At 46.4% G+C, this 17,140-nt stretch overlaps 6 protein-coding genes across 6 annotated transcripts; 1 reads left to right on the forward strand and 5 right to left on the reverse strand.

Annotated features, from left to right (window-relative positions):
• Nucleotides 1-618: 618 nt before the first annotated feature.
• On the reverse strand, nucleotides 619-3,865 carry F5Y00DRAFT_226360 (vacuolar protein sorting-associated protein 35). The gene is made up of 4 exons (XM_048006326.1): nucleotides 3,508-3,865; nucleotides 1,205-3,416; nucleotides 1,006-1,152; nucleotides 619-951 (listed from the first exon to the last, which is right to left on the reverse strand). Exons 1-4 carry the CDS (start codon nucleotides 3,642-3,644, stop codon nucleotides 784-786), a joined length of 2,664 nt encoding a protein of 887 aa, XP_047868843.1. The 5' UTR covers nucleotides 3,645-3,865; the 3' UTR covers nucleotides 619-783.
• A 749-nt stretch (nucleotides 3,866-4,614) lies between these two features.
• F5Y00DRAFT_258171 (FAD/NAD(P)-binding domain-containing protein) lies at nucleotides 4,615-6,303 on the reverse strand (the record flags this gene model as incomplete). Its single annotated transcript, XM_048010661.1, has 3 exons — nucleotides 4,615-5,447; nucleotides 5,563-5,945; nucleotides 6,008-6,303. 3 exons carry the CDS (start codon nucleotides 6,301-6,303, stop codon nucleotides 4,615-4,617), a joined length of 1,512 nt encoding a protein of 503 aa, XP_047868844.1.
• Nucleotides 6,304-7,594: 1,291 nt separating this feature from the next.
• Nucleotides 7,595-9,211, reverse strand: F5Y00DRAFT_226362 (plasmid pRiA4b ORF-3-like protein-domain-containing protein). The gene has a single exon (XM_048006327.1). It carries the CDS (start codon nucleotides 8,801-8,803, stop codon nucleotides 7,820-7,822), a length of 984 nt encoding a protein of 327 aa, XP_047868845.1. The 5' UTR covers nucleotides 8,804-9,211; the 3' UTR covers nucleotides 7,595-7,819.
• Nucleotides 9,212-9,329: 118 nt separating this feature from the next.
• F5Y00DRAFT_226364 (Oxysterol-binding protein) lies at nucleotides 9,330-11,382 on the reverse strand. The gene is made up of 3 exons (XM_048006328.1): nucleotides 10,883-11,382; nucleotides 10,492-10,811; nucleotides 9,330-10,415 (listed from the first exon to the last, which is right to left on the reverse strand). The coding sequence occupies exons 1-3, from the start codon at nucleotides 10,940-10,942 to the stop codon at nucleotides 9,551-9,553; spliced, it is 1,245 nt and encodes a 414-aa protein (XP_047868846.1). The 5' UTR covers nucleotides 10,943-11,382; the 3' UTR covers nucleotides 9,330-9,550.
• Nucleotides 11,383-11,989: 607 nt separating this feature from the next.
• F5Y00DRAFT_226366 (glycosyltransferase family 31 protein) lies at nucleotides 11,990-14,031 on the reverse strand. The gene is made up of 2 exons (XM_048006329.1): nucleotides 13,119-14,031; nucleotides 11,990-13,064 (listed from the first exon to the last, which is right to left on the reverse strand). Exons 1-2 carry the CDS (start codon nucleotides 13,692-13,694, stop codon nucleotides 12,252-12,254), a joined length of 1,389 nt encoding a protein of 462 aa, XP_047868847.1. The 5' UTR covers nucleotides 13,695-14,031; the 3' UTR covers nucleotides 11,990-12,251.
• Nucleotides 14,032-14,822: 791 nt separating this feature from the next.
• F5Y00DRAFT_156660 (cytochrome P450) lies at nucleotides 14,823-17,077 on the forward strand. Its single transcript, XM_048004630.1, has 3 exons — nucleotides 14,823-15,270; nucleotides 15,377-15,954; nucleotides 16,011-17,077. The coding sequence occupies exons 2-3, from the start codon at nucleotides 15,542-15,544 to the stop codon at nucleotides 16,999-17,001; spliced, it is 1,404 nt and encodes a 467-aa protein (XP_047868848.1). The 5' UTR covers nucleotides 14,823-15,270; nucleotides 15,377-15,541; the 3' UTR covers nucleotides 17,002-17,077.
• Nucleotides 17,078-17,140: the final 63 nt, after the last annotated feature.

Below are 17,140 nucleotides of genomic sequence, written 5' to 3' on the forward strand. Positions count from 1 at the left end.
GGTCATTGGAGGGAAAAGTAGAAGATTTGATTTATTAAGAGATTATCAAAAAATAAAAACATGAGGGCGAAAATAAAGTAGTTGGGGATTCTGATGTCTCAACGTTGTTCTAAATTCAAGATCACTCGGTCTCTCTCAGGCTAGTGCTGCCACTAATTACGAAGCACGCGGGCAACTGTGAATCTATGAGGTTAGTCATCAAGCACTGCCACAATCAGGGGCATTATGAGAACCTAATACATAGTAGTACTGCTAGTATTGTACATAGTGGACTGTATATGCAAGGGTCTACGTACTAAAAGACGACACCATCAACTAGTTATCATGTTTAGGTATATCAACTATTAACAACCATATTAATTCGGAGCGCTTTATTTTTTTAGCAAGTCAAATAGATATAAATCATATATAAATCATCAAAGTTAGAAAATGCAAGTGAAATGGAAAATCTCAGTGATTCGTGCAGAAGGTCAGACCTCTTGGCACTAATTAACTAACTCTTAAACGCACGCCTAGACTCCTGAGAAGCCTGGCGAATCCTTTCAAACCGTCAGAAATATACATATGTACACGGTTATCTCTAACAAATAGAACGGTGGCGACGCTCTCTTTTCCCTGAAAAAAAAAAAAAAAAAAAAAGAATAACCCCCCTTTCGGTACAACTTCCTCACTACGCAAACTCAAGCATACCTGTCGTAGTGAGCTATCTCGGCGACACTATACAACTACTTGAGTACGAACCTAGACTCTTCTCCCGACCGAATTCCTATATCTCAGGTACCATTATTTCTGTGGGTGCAGAATCACTCCTTCGTACTGCCTTGATGCGATATTGTCTAATGTGTGCTTGAAATGCCGCCTGCTGCTCTCAACGCTTGCCGAATCCTGCTGGTTCGTGTTTAAGTTTGAGTGAATTAGCTCAATGAGCCCATTAATGTATTTGGTAGTGACCTATCGAATATATAGTTAGCTAGATATACTTAATAATATGAGCGAGTATCTTACCGATTCGTTCTGTTGGTCGAAATAGTACACATAGCGATCCAAAATCTCAACGAATAGTTCGATTGATGTCGCCTGTTCCATGCAGGAATCCGCAACACGTAGAGCCCGTTGCAAGCATTCCAATACCCGCTTTCCATCTCGGTAGAGCTATACAAAAATCAGTTTGACTCTCTAACATAACGACTGCTACAAAACTTACACCTTCATCTGACTCGTCGATAGCGGTCATTGGCGTCGCCCACCATAAGTGGCTCGCTAGATATACCGCTCTGCATTGATCCGGTTTGCGCAGCAGCTTGCTTCCATGAAGGGCGCACTTTGTGATGAGAGTATCGTAGTTCTCTTTCCCGAAATTCCTCGTTTGATGTAGTGCATTGGCAATAATGCAAACAGCTTGGAATTGAGCTTTCGAGTCCGAAATGGCCTCTTCGTATACTGTGAAAGCCTGTGCGAAGAACTCGTATGCAACCTCTTCAAAACCTGTCATGTCGGCGGATTGACCACAGGCAGAAAATAAACGCAAAGAGAGTTCGGCAGCACCAGGGCCGTTGACTCTTGTATAGATACCGGAAATGGCAGAGTGCATGAACTTATATAAGGCACTTAGCTGGGTTTCCCAATTATCGTCATAATGCTCCCTAGCCTTAAACCGGCGTGCCAGCTTCATACCGGCTGTAATTAGGGGAGGAGTTGTTGTGCGGATTCTCTCATTTCCTTCAGCAAACGCCTTACGTACCATCTGAAGAAGACGGAATTGTGTATCATTATTTTCACCGTTGAGTAGATGAACGATCCGCGCCAACCAACCCTGCTCCTCCATCGTTTCGTCTGTTTCCAAAGCTCGCCGCTGGGGGCCACCAGGATATCCAGCAGGAGGCTGCGAACCCTCCTTGATTAATACTTTAAGGACCTCGAGAACATTCTCAAGCTGAGCCTCTGTAGATATCACGGTCTGGTTCTGTAGCAAGGTCCTGGCAACTTCACCTGCAACGGCCCTTCTCGTTGGGTAGGTTTGGGACTGGAAGAGAGGTACGTACGTGGGAAGGGATAAGGCTGTGAATATGGAAATATATCTCTTGAGAGGGGCCTGTAGCAGTGCGAGTAAGCTTTGCTGCGCTGGCGCAGAATGGAGATCGGCGCTATTAGCATGCTCTTTGACTTTGCGATTCGCATAGTCAAGAATTTGGTCTACGTAGTCCAGTCGGCTAGGATATATGCTTAAGGAAAGGTTGGTAAGGGAAACTAGTAGCGCAATTGTGTCTTGGATAGGAAGATGCTGCGCATTGACGAGATTGTTGACTTGCTCAAAGAAAACCTCGTAAAGTTTGACATTGGGAGGAATTCCACGCTGTTTCTTGGGAGTTTGAGGAGCGTCGTCCGGCTCTTTATCGACGGCTGTTGTCTCAGTATCCGCAACTGATGGGGTAGGTTCTGGTTCCGCCGGCGCATCAGTCTCAGCAGGTTCCGCAGGTTCACCATTAGTATCAACTCCGTTTGTATCGGTAGAAGCTTCATCCGGCGTTGGCTTTGCTTCCTGTTGTTCTTTCCCCAACCGGACTTTTTCCAGGAGACTTGACAACGCCTCTTCTTCTAGTTTCGCCCTGTCTTCGACAACCCCTTCTTGCGATTCCCGTTCAGCGTAAGCAGATAATCTATTCATCAAGCCAATTACGATAGCCTTGACGTTGACGTGGGGATTCAGCCGCGACACAGCACCCAGGAATTGGTCCAAGGTGTGTAAGTGAAACTCATCTGGGAAAACCTGGGTGATTATCTCTAAAAGGTACTCTTGGGCCAGGACGTCGCGGCATTGTACTACCTGTTCCAGCAGCGGGGCCAGGATACCGTTCTTGTAAGCCTCGAGATCCACCAATTGGCTTAGCCGTTCAATATTGTTGCCCACGAGAAGCTTCAGCTCCTTGCGCTCCTTAGTCCTTTGCTCCCGCTCCCGCGAATGTCCTTGATGCTGCAACCGTACCCAGAGCTTGTTCATTTCGACGAAATTCGTTAGGATGAAGTTGATCGAGTCCTGGAGGTTTCCTTCAGGACCATCGCCGTCGCCGGCAGGCAGGTAGTCCCTAGCCTGGCCGGATAAATAATAACGAAGGAATAGACCACGGATAGGATGTTGGACACCACGGCTCATATCCATCATGTCCTTCATTAACTCCTTGACCGGTGCTTCGGGTATAGACATATATGCGGTACCGACGGTTATCATGAGATATAAACGCGGAATGATGTTGCCAGCATACTGGACGAGCTCGTAGAGGTCGGCGAGGTGATTATGGGGATGATTCTCGCGAAGATGTACCGAAAGATAGCGCAATGCGTCGAAGACGGCCATATATAACTCGTAGTATTGCTTGGGGCCTAGACTACTCGTCCGCAGCTCGGCGACCAAGGTAGAGCTTCATTATAAGGTAGTTAGCTAGATGTTAGAGCGATAGAAGCTAGGTGGGCAGTAAAGTGTCGTAGCAATTGGACCATGATAAAACATACCAACACTTGAGAGCATCCATGAGTTTGCCAGGGGTATCGAGACATTTGCGCATAAGTGCGGTCTGCTGGCGCACAGCAATCAAGGCATCTTCCAGCAATCTCGCCTGGTCCTCAGGCGGAACGGGTGTGGTGGACATTTTGGAGCGTGATGTCGATAATAATGGCCGAGTTTGCAAAGGAAAGGATTACCGTAAAAGCTCAATAATATCTAATATCTCGCGCAAGTCATTGGGTCTCCGTCCGTTTTGAATTCGATGTCGAGATGCAGGAAGAGCCTGCTGCAAGCAAGGGGTCGTTTAAGAAATCGGGATGCCTGGCGCAGTTGACGTTAGCGGGATGAGATACAGAAATACAGCAGTTGAGTCCAGCTTATTACATAGGTAGAGCTACATACCTCGTAATCTCTTGGCGAAAGCATTCGTCAGCCACATGCCAGACTGCCACAGGGGCTAGGTTAGTGACACTAGCTCTTAGCCATTTCAACCTACCGCACGTGCCACCTTACTAGTGACCTACCTAAATCTAGTGTATCTTTGCCAACTGAAAGCATTTAAAAGTTTCAACGTTCAAATTGACAACACTTCAAAAAATATATGTCATACATAGTCCCTCAAACATTTCCACCAGTAGCAGCCCACAATACAGCACGTCGCCAATGGAAGTATACAAATACAATATGACATGATAACCATTATTATAACAATACTAACGATGAAATATACCATATTGCCTCTAATAGGTGATACACAGTTGGAAGGTAAGGTTGCTTACCTGAGTATCGTATATTTATAAGACCAATGCTTGAAATACTAGAAAATCATGCAAACACGTCTATCAAGTGTGAACAAACAGACAAGTGGTGTTTCCAGAGCATATGGAACAAATTAGGCACAAACTGTTACAATGCCTCAAGGCAGCTATTCGTAAATAATTTTATTTGCGAGGCAATTATTCTTAAAACACTTCCAAATCTAGCTCGATAAATTCCATCTACGGTAATTTGTCTTTGAATAACAGGAGTTACACGATAATAACCACCGACTGTTAAAACATACATTAATGACACACTACAGTCTATCTATTACACACTAAATCGATAACCCAAAATTACCATATAAGCAGTTTCTCAAAGATAGGCAGCTTATAACGGCCAGTAATTGCCATCATTGCCGCCAGCCCAATGCCACAGACACCCACCACACTTAGAAAAGGGGCTACCACGTTCCCTTGGGCCTTCTTAGCCAATTCCCGAGTGGCCTGGCCTGGCATAGGATGAACCCAAGCAATCCTTCCCTTGAACGTCTCCTCGCCGTCTATGAAATCAAGTACCAGCCCGTTGCGTATGGCTTTCTTGTGGGTAAGTCCCAGCGCCCAAGAGTCCACCCATTTCGGGGAGTAGGGCATCACCCAGGTGTCAACGAACCAGAGCCAAGTTGTCCGCTGCGTCTGATTCCGTATCTCGTGGGCCGAGAAGTTGCAGCCGTGGTGAGCGCCCTCTAGTCGTCCGTCCTGGTATCGCTTGAACGCGGCAGACAATACCTTGGTATTCGGCCCCTTCCCACCATACTCCCCGTTTTCGTCGTTGCGGTATGGTTTCAGGACACTATGTAGAATGTTGGTGAGAGCAAGAACATCCTGCATGCCATTCATATACCCTTGCCCAGGGTTCGGTGTGAATTTGTGTGCAGCATCGCCGACGAGCACGATTCGATCCCAGTACCAACGCTTCAGTACTCCCTCCTCGAGGTTGGTCATGCCTGCGTGGATACGCTTTGAGAAAACGTCTTTTACCTTCAACTTCTGTCCAACGGCCACATCTCCCCACCGTTCACCACACGCGATGACATCCTCTTCTGTATATCGGGTAGGTTCCCTAGTTGGGGTCGAGAGACGCTCATAGATAAAAATCCAACCCCGGGTTTTCCCAAGGACATATTGTACTTTGGTAAAAGTCAGTAACAGCTTCTTAAATGGAGAGGTCTCTAGATTAATTATCTTGAGGCAACCGTTCCTTCGAAAAACTATTGACTTGGAAAAGAAAATGGGAACACATACCAGCATGGCCATCACAATGTGAGTTCCCTCCCAAGCCTGGCGGGCCGTCGTGTTTGTCGCCCTGCAAAGGAAACGAGGCCCACAACATCCTATATTCGGCTAAGAACGGCTTCTCCTGATCGATTTGGATTTTGGGCGAAGCCTTCAAGGCGATGTTGCGCATGTGTTTTCGGACAGTGCTGTGAACACCATCGGCGCCGACGACAATAGACGCATCGTACCGTGTTCCGTCCGCACAACGGACGGCCACACCCCAGTCGTCGGATATAACATCGGTCACTTTCTTATGAGTCAAGACACGAGCCCGGTCAGATTCACTCAAGCCTTCGTAAAGTCCCTGAACCAACTCGGCCCGGTTGAAGATGTAGCTCGAAGAGCCAAAACTTATTAAGAAAGCGTGTCAACACCGGAGACGAATTAGAAGGGGGGTTGACGATGAACTTACTCTGCTCTGAACTCGTCGATAATCGATACCTTTTTATACTCACGGCCGTCTTCGGTATATATCCGCCCTTCAGTGAGTTCCACGCTTATCTCGCGAAGTCGCTCATAAAGTCCAAGCTGTTTAAAGACGCGCATCCCGTGGGGGCCGATAACTAGGCTAGCACCGGCATCCTCGAAGACGCTCGGTCTACGTTCGAGGACGACAAATTCGATTCCGGCTTTCGAGAGCGTATGAGCCATAGTTAAGCCCACAGGGCCGCCACCAACTACAACAACTCTAAACTTTCTGCCAGCCATTGTAGGTCAAGATGTTGTTCTTCGTTGCTTCTTGAAAATTAGTTGTTTAATGTAATGTGAAGCTGTCGTGATGCTAGATAATAGTAGGATAGTAGTAGGATAGTAGTCCGTTGGTGCCTGTGAATACATGATAATAGTTGTGGTGAGTCTGGACATGACGCTTTTTATATAATTTCCTCCACCGTTACGAGTTATTACTTAGTCCTTGTTTGCTACATCGTATGCTCCATGAGTTCCGCAGAATCGTTCCATGAGGCCCATTGGTTAAAACCCTGCTGTGACTTCTTGGTCACAATGATCATAACTTGCATAAGAGAGCAGAGCCCGTGTGAATTTACCTTTCGGCCAATATTAGAATAAGTGCCTCATACGGGAGGTAGGTTGCCAAAGTTTAGGTACAAATAGCATGCCTGCTTTTATCGACCAACACGGAACCGGCTACTAACCTAGACGCAGAGTCCTTATTTGATGATAATGTCTCTTGTATCATCATACCCACATGTCAAGCGTTCGTTAAATCCCGAATACAACACTATAGTTTCCACACTGGTATAGCCCCATTATAACACAACATCATAACGTTAACGCTCTACCGACATGCTTCAAGTTACGACCTTTACCAGGGTATTTCTTCTCGTGCAAGTAAATGTCGTCTTGGGGCGGAATTCTGCCAGACGAATTCCTAAGGGTTTGACAATCGAAGCCGCGGAAATCGTGGGTGACATTCCGATTTGCACCGGCAGTAGAACTTCCGTAGTCGTCAGTTATGCCACCCCCGTCTGGCCCGGAGAATAATTCAACAACAAGCACATTCAAGAACAAGAGAGATAGAATCTTGTACAATATCCCGTCCTTGTGGTTGACGGCGTATCCCCAGAGCGGCCCCGTTTTAGTTTGGGTAACAACAAATTTGACAAATATAGTGAACGTCGGGCGGACTACATATTGCGATGCTAAAGGGGTATCATCGTACCTTAGACTATACTATTAGTATTAGTTACTGAAGGAAAATATTTCACCTAACATGGGCCTTAAATTATAGAGAAGAACTGCAACTCACGAAGTCGAATCCAACTATTCCATTGGCCAGTATCTTCTTAACATGAGTACCTGGGCTATAAATCAACCCGACTAGAGGCCTCGTCCGCGAGTGTCTTCGCCCTCGGGTTGGTATAGTTTCCCGAGTTCGGGTCCTATCGGACACCGAAATACACGGAAGCCATCGGCGATTATATATAAAGCCGCGTATGTCACCAAAGGCCAAGATCACTGTGCCCCTTGAAAACATAAACCTGCAGGAACGGAGCGATCACCACATTTCCCGCTCGGATTTACATATTAGAGGTGAGTTCGTATCTTTACTGTATTAGGTAAACACACATGTTAGGCAGCCAAACACATAGGTATATCATCTGGTTAGCCTTACATCGGCGACTATCATAAACAACGCAAGATGGGTATCGACTGCTGTCTACCTAGGTACGTACACCGAATTTCCTATCATGCCTTAGTTGCTCTATGTTCTACGCTGCCGCATAGACTGCTCATACTGTTCCGCCTGGGCCGCGCTCGCATCTGCCATGCGATCAAAATGATCAAATAGCCGGTCAGACTTGAGCTTCTCGTTAATTGCCTGGCGGTCCCAGGCGTTGACGCGGTCGCCCGCTAAGCCAGCGGCATCTGCATTGCTGCACTGCGTCTCGAACCACCGCCTTCTATCACGCTGCTCCGCGCTGGGCCGCGCGGTGCGATATGCCTCCTTGAGATTCTGCCAGCCTCTCGTACCTCCTACATCTTCAGCGACGTAGTGGCCGGCGCCGTCGAGGCACACAAAATCATGCGTGGCATCTGTGCGCCCTAAAACCGTCATCTCGTGTTCCCAGTTGTCGCCGAAATCGTACGTATAGACCATCTTGTGGCCGCTGTACTTCGGGTCGTCGAAGAGGTGGCGCAGCTTGTACGAGTCTGCTTTCTTCTCCTTGGTGTTCGGGTGCCGTCTTGTGCCTTCATGCATGCGGTCAATCCCGGAGAAGGCCGTCTGCTCGACGGGGTCGACGACGCGGAACAGATATTCCTGCGGTGCGGATGGGTCGGGCTGTCGCCCCATGCTAGACGTCATCATCATGTACTGGTACATGCTCAGCGGGTCGTCTGGCATCGTATAGTCTGGATTTAGCACGGCGAAGTCGAAGGAGTGGGTAGTTGACCAGCCGAAAGCAAGTTGTAGGGCCATGTGCAGGTGATAGAAGACAGCGTCGGCGGGACAGGAGAGAGTGCGAAAGACAGGCGGATCTGTGATCTTCTCAGGTGCTAACTGGAATTTCACAATGTAGTTCTGGTGGTGGCATCTCTTCTTGTGCGTCGGCCATGAGGCGGCCTGACAATCTTTGGAACAGTAAGCTGTTTTCTTACACCGTCCACATTGCTGTAAAGTTGTCGAGCTGGAGGTCTTGTCGCATTTTGAGTTGCCACATTTTTGTGTTGTTTCTGTGGTTGCCATGATGCTGATGAATCATAGAGGACTATACGTCAACTCAGTGGTTACGGTTCTCTTGCTCGGGTATTTGTAGAACAACTACGAATTTCCTGACGCGGGTTGACGTTTTGATATAAGGTAGGTAGTTGCCTAGAATATGTTTGTTTATCGTATCGTCAAACGGTGGTGTTTGACAAATTTTGCTTGTTTACCAAAACCATTGGCTAACCCGTAAACCCCACCACTTTTACTGTTAATGTGTCAAAGCGTCTCCGGGAAACGTACACCAGCAAACCGTGAAATAGGTGCAAGTTGATCGTCGTTGGGAGAAAGACTAGACTAGGGCCAATCAGGAGAATCCATGTTGCCCGTTATAGAAGTATAAGAACATCTTATCATTGGCTATCTCATCCTATTATCCCAGTAAGAAGCAAGGTTTGTACTACATATGTACATAAATCCTTTTCTATCATTTATCATTAGATAGGTTAGTAGTTACGTTTTTATGATCTGAAGTATGATGTCTCTGATAAGCCATGTTAACAAACCACAGGAACGAGCAATTCGTTTAATTATACTGTGTAATCTACTTCATTATTAAGTACTTGTATGGCAACCAACCGGCGAAGCCAGACGCCCTCCCGATGCCTATATCCACGTTTCCCGTTATCTATATTACTTAGTCACCTACATAATTAGGTACCTAAGGTATCGGATACCATCTCTATGCAATAACTTTGGACGCTTGCGAATGAAGATGCCGGTAGGACATTACTGGCCTAGCAGCTCTTGAGCTATTTGGATCTTCTCCTCTTCGCTCAACTCATGGCTCTTGACCTTCTCCGCTTTGGCCGCATCAAAACGCCATAGGCCGCCCGTCTTGTCCGCGTCGCCATTCGTGCTTAATCCCACGTTGGGACCTAATGTTCCAAGAGTCACATCTGGCTCAGTGAGAGCAGTGAAATATCTCCGCTCCCACTCACGACCCTCTGACTGCTCCTTTTTCCGCATTGTCCTCTGCGCCTGCTCGATCTTGCTCTTCTCCTTACCGACGTAATCCATATCCCCTTTAGCAATGCCTGCCGCAACGTTGGCCCACGCGCGTCGAGACTCCAGTGGGTGTTGCTTCTCGAGAGGCGCAACCTTGAGTTCGGTCGTGGGACTGTCGGTAGGATCCCAGCTTCCAATGAGAGTCTTGGACGAGTTGCTCTTTACTGGGCCGGAATGGATCTCGAACGCCTTGGTCCATTGACCAGAGCAATTGTAGAGCACGTCCTTTTCCTTGCCGGTTGGATACAGAGTAGCCGTAAATGAGTTCTTCTTGCCGCTTATCCAGCCCTTGCCGCTGTAGTCTATTTTAGCAGTAAACCCTGTCGACGAAGTGATGTAAGAGGCGCCTTCGAGCTCAATGAAGGGCGCGCCAAAAATTAGACCTTCAACGTGAAGAGATGGTAGTGTGATCAAATAGGTATCCTTCTCCCCAGGCTTGGAGGGGTCGGGAACTGCTAATACTGCGTGTCCTATCTGCTTGATGTTGATGGTCTTGGAGAAGCTAGCCTTTTGGGCGTTGTATCCTTGGAGATGGACCCCCGAGGTCTCATTGATAATACTGTATGCCGTTGCTGGCGGGTGGTGGCTAAACCATAGGGTTAGCCTCGGTATTTCTAGGTATTGCCTCTAGATATTGCTCGGTTTGGTTGCGCCAGACTTACTTTACCTGCTCACTGATCAACTCGGTTGTGCCTGCGTCATCTTCCCATTTCCCTAGAAAGAGTTCACCCAAAAAGGGGTTGAGAGGCTTCTTCTCGTTTCCATATTGTTCGCTGCGACTTGCATATTGCTGCTTAAGTGTAGTCAAAAACCATTTGAGCACCAACAAGGCCCTCTTCGCTGGATCCGGCTCCTTCGCTGGCGCCGCGAAGACGCTAGGATGTTCAGCCCAGTACGAACTGAACTCGGTGAGACTCGTAGAAGAAAGGATGAAAGGCGGGGCCGTGAGAGAGGAGAGGTCGCCGTTGAAAGAGGCAATAGACTAATCGCAAGGTGGTCAGCTCTCAGCTCGTAGTAGAACAAATGGAGGAACGGCAGGTCAGGTTAATTTACCTTGAGGAAGGCAGCCCAACTGGAGCCAGCGGCCTGGGCATTTGGTGTAACTTCTGACATGGCTGTGAGGTTTTTTAAGACGTCGCCTACGTATACAAGTTCACGGACACTACGTGATTCTGATGATATACTATTTGATTAAGAGAACCCTCCGTATTTCAAAGTCCGATGAGGTTGGGTTCGAGTGCGCGAAAGATGGCGGGCCGACGAGAGAATAATAAATTATGGCGGGGGGATACAGAATTCCACAAGCAATCTGAAGCTAAAAAAGGGGCGGAAAGTTGGGCTAGGTATGTACTCCTTATCCCTGATAAGAGCTACCTTATACCTATATGGCAATAATATAAGGCGCCTTGTTTTCGGAAGATGCGGGAGAAGCTAGAATGACAAAACCAAAAACGGATTGTGTTCTTTCAGCTGTGCAAATGCAGAGCTGGCAGTATGAGTAATGTGATAATTTATTAGAAGAGAAGGGGTCTGTCTTACTTTGACATTTGACGTCAAAAAAATAAAAAAAAGTCCCCAAGGTAAAGTTCCCCACACGTCATCGACCCTACCATCGACTGGTTTGGTACCTTGACATTATCCCTGTTTGAATACGCGGATTGGTGGGATCTGTAATCGACTTAAATCGCGTGCCCAACTTTGAAGTTCATCGCTGTGCTACGCCATCTAGCTACATGTAATAGTACATACATAATACCCAGATATATGTATCTACCAATAACCAGATAACTAGGTACATAAGTACCTATGTGATACGTAAAACAAATGTGCGTCAAAGCTACTTCATAATGCAAAGCTAAATATATTAGACTCTCCTCGTATTGTTTCTTGGGAAACCTACATATAGAAAAGTTAAGTTTCCCGGGTAGGTACCTACCTATGTATATATGCGGGTAACTCGTTGGGGACCAATCAACCTTTCCCCTTTCCCTATCCTACCCCGAGACTATGGCGTTGGCGTGTACATATTCTATACATAAACGTGCAATTTCCACTAACCTTATAGCATCACATTGCATTTCGATATACCTATTTACCAGCAATTATTCCAAGCTGATATTCGCCATGTGCTTAGCTATGTGCTTAGCTATGTGCTCGGAATGGGAAGAAGTTTTGCATTCGTCGTTCATAGAGCTATAAGAATATACAGTTGGATCCAATTAGGATTAAAAAACTTCATTATAAATTACATTCCATCCCGGGTATCATTCCAAGTCACGTGTCCCCTTCCCTCTGCGAAGTCTATGTATAACGCCGCCCGTCCAAACAGTACGTCTCTGCTGAATGAGACAGTTCGTTTATGTCATACCGACCCGTACATATATAGAACAGAATACCAGAGATTGAAAGAGACAAAATGGCCCTACGTTGGGCCGTGACATGAGCTTTCTAGCTTCTGAGCTAGCTGCCCATTTATACCAGAAAACCGACCCTCAGCAACATCTCCTAGGATTGCCCATCGCGCAATGTGACATTGTTGACGTCCTGGATCAAACGTCCAAGCTAAGCATTCTGTTGAGTGATCATTGCAGATTTTGAGACATGCATCAACTTCTGTGACCTTGTCTATGGTTTTGCTGTACTCGTCCAGGCGTCCCACATAATCCACGTTAGATCGAATCGGTTCGGCAATAAACGAAGCGAAGTTCGGAGCGCCATAAATCTTCCCCAACTGTCTCCAAAACACGGGTTCCGTCATATTCTTGAACGTATCGCCTACATGTAGCATAGCGTCGTCGTTGCCGAGGCCGTGGAACGACACTAAGGGCAGACAGAATCTGTCGATCCACATCCGCGTCATCCAAGGGGGTTCGCCGTTAAACAGGCGTCGGTATGTCTCGTCAAGATAGATGCCTATTTTCATAAACGTTGTAGAAAGTAGCTTATCGCCATAGATTGCCGTGGCCGATTCCTGGTGGCCCTCAGCAACGACCTCGGGATGCTCTTCGTATAGTTTGCTCAGAGCAGCGCCGGATATAACTACGGATGATCCGCCGTGTGGGAAACGACCCTTGTAGTCGCCTACAGGGTTACCAATGAACTGCGGTTTGCCGTAGTTTAAGTGTCCCAGGAGCAAAGCCAAGGATGATTTGATGATATAGGTGTCGTCGTCCAACATTATGTACCACTTCTTTTTCGGCATAGTGTGCCAGATATATTCGAGACTTGGGAGAAACTGAACCGCATGTTAGTATGTGTTGGCTCGACCAATAATTTAGGTATATCGAACCTTCATCGCATCTAGTTCCCATCCCATGTCCTTGCCTAACGTATCAGCTAACATCCACTCTTCGCCGTCAACAGCATCGGCAAGGTTAATATATTTCATCACGCGCTCGTGTTGTTCTTGGCCCCTTAGAGAGCCTCGTTCTAGGTTCCACCCAATGATATCGATGACCGGCACTTCTTTCCCACTAGCCAATGTATAATTCTTCTGACCCGGGAACAGCGGAAAATCCTGAACAACGATGGTGTCCGCATTTAAGGACTCGCTACTCAACGCTTGCAGCGCCGCTGGAACCCTTTTTTTTGTCCCAAATCCGGTCTTGATTACTATGCCGATATCATTACTAGGGTCGATGGGGTAAGGTTGCGGCTTGAAGAGCCAGGAATCGCTCGGGAGGGCATTCTGGTAATAATCTTGCATAACATTTTGTTGGAACCGGAAAAAGGATCGTGGTCGACTATCGTATGGTGTTAAACTATAAAGAATGAATAGGAAAACCAAGGCACCCAGGCCAATTTTTTGCGGGCGAGACATGCGTGTGATGCAAGAGCGGATCGATCTTCGTTCGGCGATCCCCATCGTGATGGTGGATGTTGATTGCTGTTGTCGATTATGTCCGTGCGACCGAGACCAGCAGCCAAACGATGCTGGCTGATCAAACCGAGAACATGCGTATCAAAAAACGAAAGTCTGAAACGATTGTAAATGTTTTCGTAGACAATTCAAAATTGGAGAGGAAGAAGTATGGGAAGTTAAGAAAAGGGGAATACAGGTTTCTAATGCTGACCCCAATACGAGAAAAAAAAGGAAAATGAGAACTGCGAACTTTTTTAAAAACTTAAAGATGAGTGGTAAAGATGTGCTGAGCCCTCGATATGCGGGGGATTAGGAGGTTTAGTGACGTCCAAGGTTAAGCTAATTCTAGGATTGATCTCCTTTAGATGGGAAATGATGGACGCCATTGCGGAACGGAGTGCTAAAGTTGACCAACCAAGCGATAACTAATGCAGCCGCGTTCCACTAAAGTACACTAAAAAAACCTGGCATTGTACAACAGCCGGACCCAGCGAACGTACTATAAATGCACTGTTGGGTGAAGATTACGCGTTCCCAAAGGTAAAGCTACCAGGGGTGCAATTGAACCTTACCCCTTGTTAACCTTCTACACAGTAGCATATATAGGTATGTACATATCCATCAGGTATTAATGGAATTTATGACTTTTATCGGTTTATTACCTCAGCAACCTCCTAGAGAGCCAATCATACTACGTAAATTCTACTACCGACTCTGTCTCTATCAAATGTTTCATTTTTAAGAGTAGGTAGCTTTATATATAACCTCGATTGCGGAAAACCCCATTGCGGAAAACCCCATTGCGGAAAACCCCGATGCCACAAGTAGATCTTAATGGTTGCACAAGAGAGTTATTAATATTAGGTAAAAAGTATTGATTTGATTAACTAGTTACCGGACGTTTCAACTACGTTAAAGCGTATTTTCTATCAGAAGAGATACCCAAGCAACTCTATCCGCGTATTTAAAATAAGGCACAATTATAAGGTAAGGTATTGTAACAAAGCCCTACGTATCAGCAATTATGCGGGTGGGTACGCTATGGCGGAACCACGTCTACAAATTAAAGGACGAGGACCAACAGGACTTACCTATTTACACCTACATAGGTCATGTCATAACATACGACGGGACGCCAGCTTTTATAGACTACTACATAAAGTACTACCAGGTAGATAGGTCGATAGTTATATTAAATTATCGCTAGATCACTATTTCACCACAACATCGTAAACATTATCCCCGAAAGTAATCAGATTCCTTCGCCCCACTAGGCTTGCCCAGGCCAGTAATGAGCTAGGCATTATGATAGCTTATTAATAGACAGACTCGGGTAACCATTCATGGGCCCTGAGGCTTAACCTCTAAACTTTCTTCATTACTGATCTCCTTCAACCGCCTAGGTATCTATTAATCCGAAGACGACATGTTACAATTCCTAGGGCCCGAAGGCCCTCCCATCACATCATTCATCATGAGAGGGTTTGGGTACGTAACCCTAGCTAGCTTGCTGTTCTTCTTGTTTCGCTTGTATCAAGTTCGGATGATGTTTCGGCGAGTTCAAAAGCAACATGGAATTGTGAGTAGCTTCTAATATTCGGCCCCAGAGGCTTCAGAAAGCCGTTAAGAAGCTAGAATCCTATTAAGTATATACATATCTCCCTCTAACTAATCGCCATTTGTAGCCAATTATGCCCCATTCGTTTCTTTTTGGCCACCTTTTAACGCTCGCTAAGATTAGCATTAAATAGTATGTATAAAGCACGTTCTAATGCCCCAAATCCTACTACGTAAGAATATAGTAATTAAAATCTGATAGTAAAATTCCACGAGACGGCCATGGCCAATGGATGTTTCTTCACATTAAGCAAGAATACCCTGAGATTGCAAATCAGGGTATTGTTTACATGGATGTATGGCCGATTGGCTACCCGATGTTTGCAGTCTATCATCCCAATATGATGGCGCAATTCATTCAGGAGAACAGTCTCCCTAAATTCTGGGCTATGCCGCAAGTCGAATTCAAGGGCTTCACCGGAGGTCAAGACCTGGTGAATCTAGACGGTTTGGAATGGAAAAAGGCTCGAAGCCTATTTAATCCTGGTTTCTCGGCGAAGAATCTATTATCTCTCGTCCCTGATATGATAGAGGAAGTCTTAGTCTTCCGAGAACGACTCAGGAAAGTTGCCGCTAGCGGGGAAGTTATAAAGCTCGAAGATTATACGACTAATATAACCGTCGACATAGTCGGGCGCGCTGTACTGTAAGTGTGAACAATGCGATTCTATTCCCGGCATTCAATGCTTAATACAGCAATAGGGGAACGCGTCTACAAACACAGACTAAGCCAAACCGCTTAATGGAAACAATGAAATCCCAGTTAAGTCTACTCTACTTTGGGCTCGACATTCTCAAGCAACTAAATCCAATTCTTCCGTTGAAAAATTGGATATACAATCGGATGATCCGCAACGAGTTGACCCCTTACATTCTCAACACGGCTCAAAATTACGAGAAGATTGAAGGGCCCAAAACTATTGTCGCCCTAGCTCTAAAAGAATATATCAACGAGGTGCAAGATTACACCGCAAGAGGGAATATCCCGTCTGAGTTCGTTGAGCGGGTTATCAAACATATCAAGATCTTCATGTTCGCCGGGCACGATACTACTGCTACGGTTCTCGCGTATATATACTACATGCTTAGCAAGCATCCGGATAAAGCAGCCAAGATACGTGCCGAACACGATGAAGTATTAGGTACCGACCCAGCTGCCGCTGCAAGCTTGATTAGAGCCGATCCCACATTACTGAATAAATTGCCGTATACGATGGCCGTCCTGAAGGAAACACTCCGCCTATTCCCGCCCGTAGGTGGCAGTATCCGTCAATCCCCGCCGGGACACTTCCTTACGCATCCCGAAACCGGGGTCCGCTATCCAACCCACGGTTTCATGATGCATTCCTCTGCAGCGACGGTATTACGTGACCCAGAATACTGGCCCGACGCTGACTCGTTTATTCCGGAGCGATTTATGACGCGTGATGAGAGCGATCCCTTGCACCCGGCGAAAAACGCCTGGCGGCCATTTGAGATGGGACCTCGGAATTGCATTGGCCAGGAACTGGTTTTTGTAGAAGTACGGCTGATCCTTGCCTTGACAGTACGTGAGTTCGAAGTCGAAGAGAATTACCCAGCAGATGCACCGTCGTGGATGGGCGTCAAAGCGTACCAGATCACTAATCCAGAAGTTATTTCCACGGCTCATCCCAAGGACGGTCTTCCCGTAAGGATCAAGTCCAGGAGCTGAGGTAATTTGGCCAGTTTATTTTTATATAGTGTAAAAAGCTAGTATCTCTTCGTGTGCATAGTAAACTATTCTATCTGCAATACATTAAAAGTTGATACTTGACTTACTCAAACCAGCCAGCCTAATACTGTCCGAAATT

The sequence above is a fragment of the Daldinia vernicosa genome (assembly GCF_022497035.1).
Source record: "Daldinia vernicosa strain CBS 139.73 unplaced genomic scaffold F5Y00scaffold_5, whole genome shotgun sequence".
Taxonomy (NCBI): Eukaryota; Fungi; Ascomycota; class Sordariomycetes; order Xylariales; family Hypoxylaceae; genus Daldinia; species Daldinia vernicosa.

Coding starts and splice junctions, on each gene's coding strand:
- F5Y00DRAFT_226362 (XM_048006327.1), bottom strand. CDS start 8,803: ATGGCAACCACAGAAACAACACAAAAATGTGGCAACTCAAAATGCGAC.
- F5Y00DRAFT_226360 (XM_048006326.1), bottom strand. CDS start 3,644: ATGTCCACCACACCCGTTCCGCCTGAGGACCAGGCGAGATTGCTGGAA. Junction 3,417..3,507: donor ATGGATGCTCTCAAGTGTTG/GTATGTTTTATC, acceptor CTTATAATGAAG/CTCTACCTTGGTCGCCGAGC. Junction 952..1,005: donor TCGACCAACAGAACGAATCG/GTAAGATACTCG, acceptor TATATTCGATAG/GTCACTACCAAATACATTAA.
- F5Y00DRAFT_226364 (XM_048006328.1), bottom strand. CDS start 10,942: ATGTCAGAAGTTACACCAAATGCCCAGGCCGCTGGCTCCAGTTGGGCT. Junction 10,812..10,882: donor GTTGGGCTGCCTTCCTCAAG/GTAAATTAACCT, acceptor CCTTGCGATTAG/TCTATTGCCTCTTTCAACGG. Junction 10,416..10,491: donor TTGATCAGTGAGCAGGTAAA/GTAAGTCTGGCG, acceptor CCTATGGTTTAG/CCACCACCCGCCAGCAACGG.
- F5Y00DRAFT_156660 (XM_048004630.1), top strand. CDS start 15,542: ATGTTTCTTCACATTAAGCAAGAATACCCTGAGATTGCAAATCAGGGT. Junction 15,955..16,010: donor ATAGTCGGGCGCGCTGTACT/GTAAGTGTGAAC, acceptor ATACAGCAATAG/GGGAACGCGTCTACAAACAC.
- F5Y00DRAFT_226366 (XM_048006329.1), bottom strand. CDS start 13,694: ATGGGGATCGCCGAACGAAGATCGATCCGCTCTTGCATCACACGCATG. Junction 13,065..13,118: donor GGGAACTAGATGCGATGAAG/GTTCGATATACC, acceptor CATGCGGTTCAG/TTTCTCCCAAGTCTCGAATA.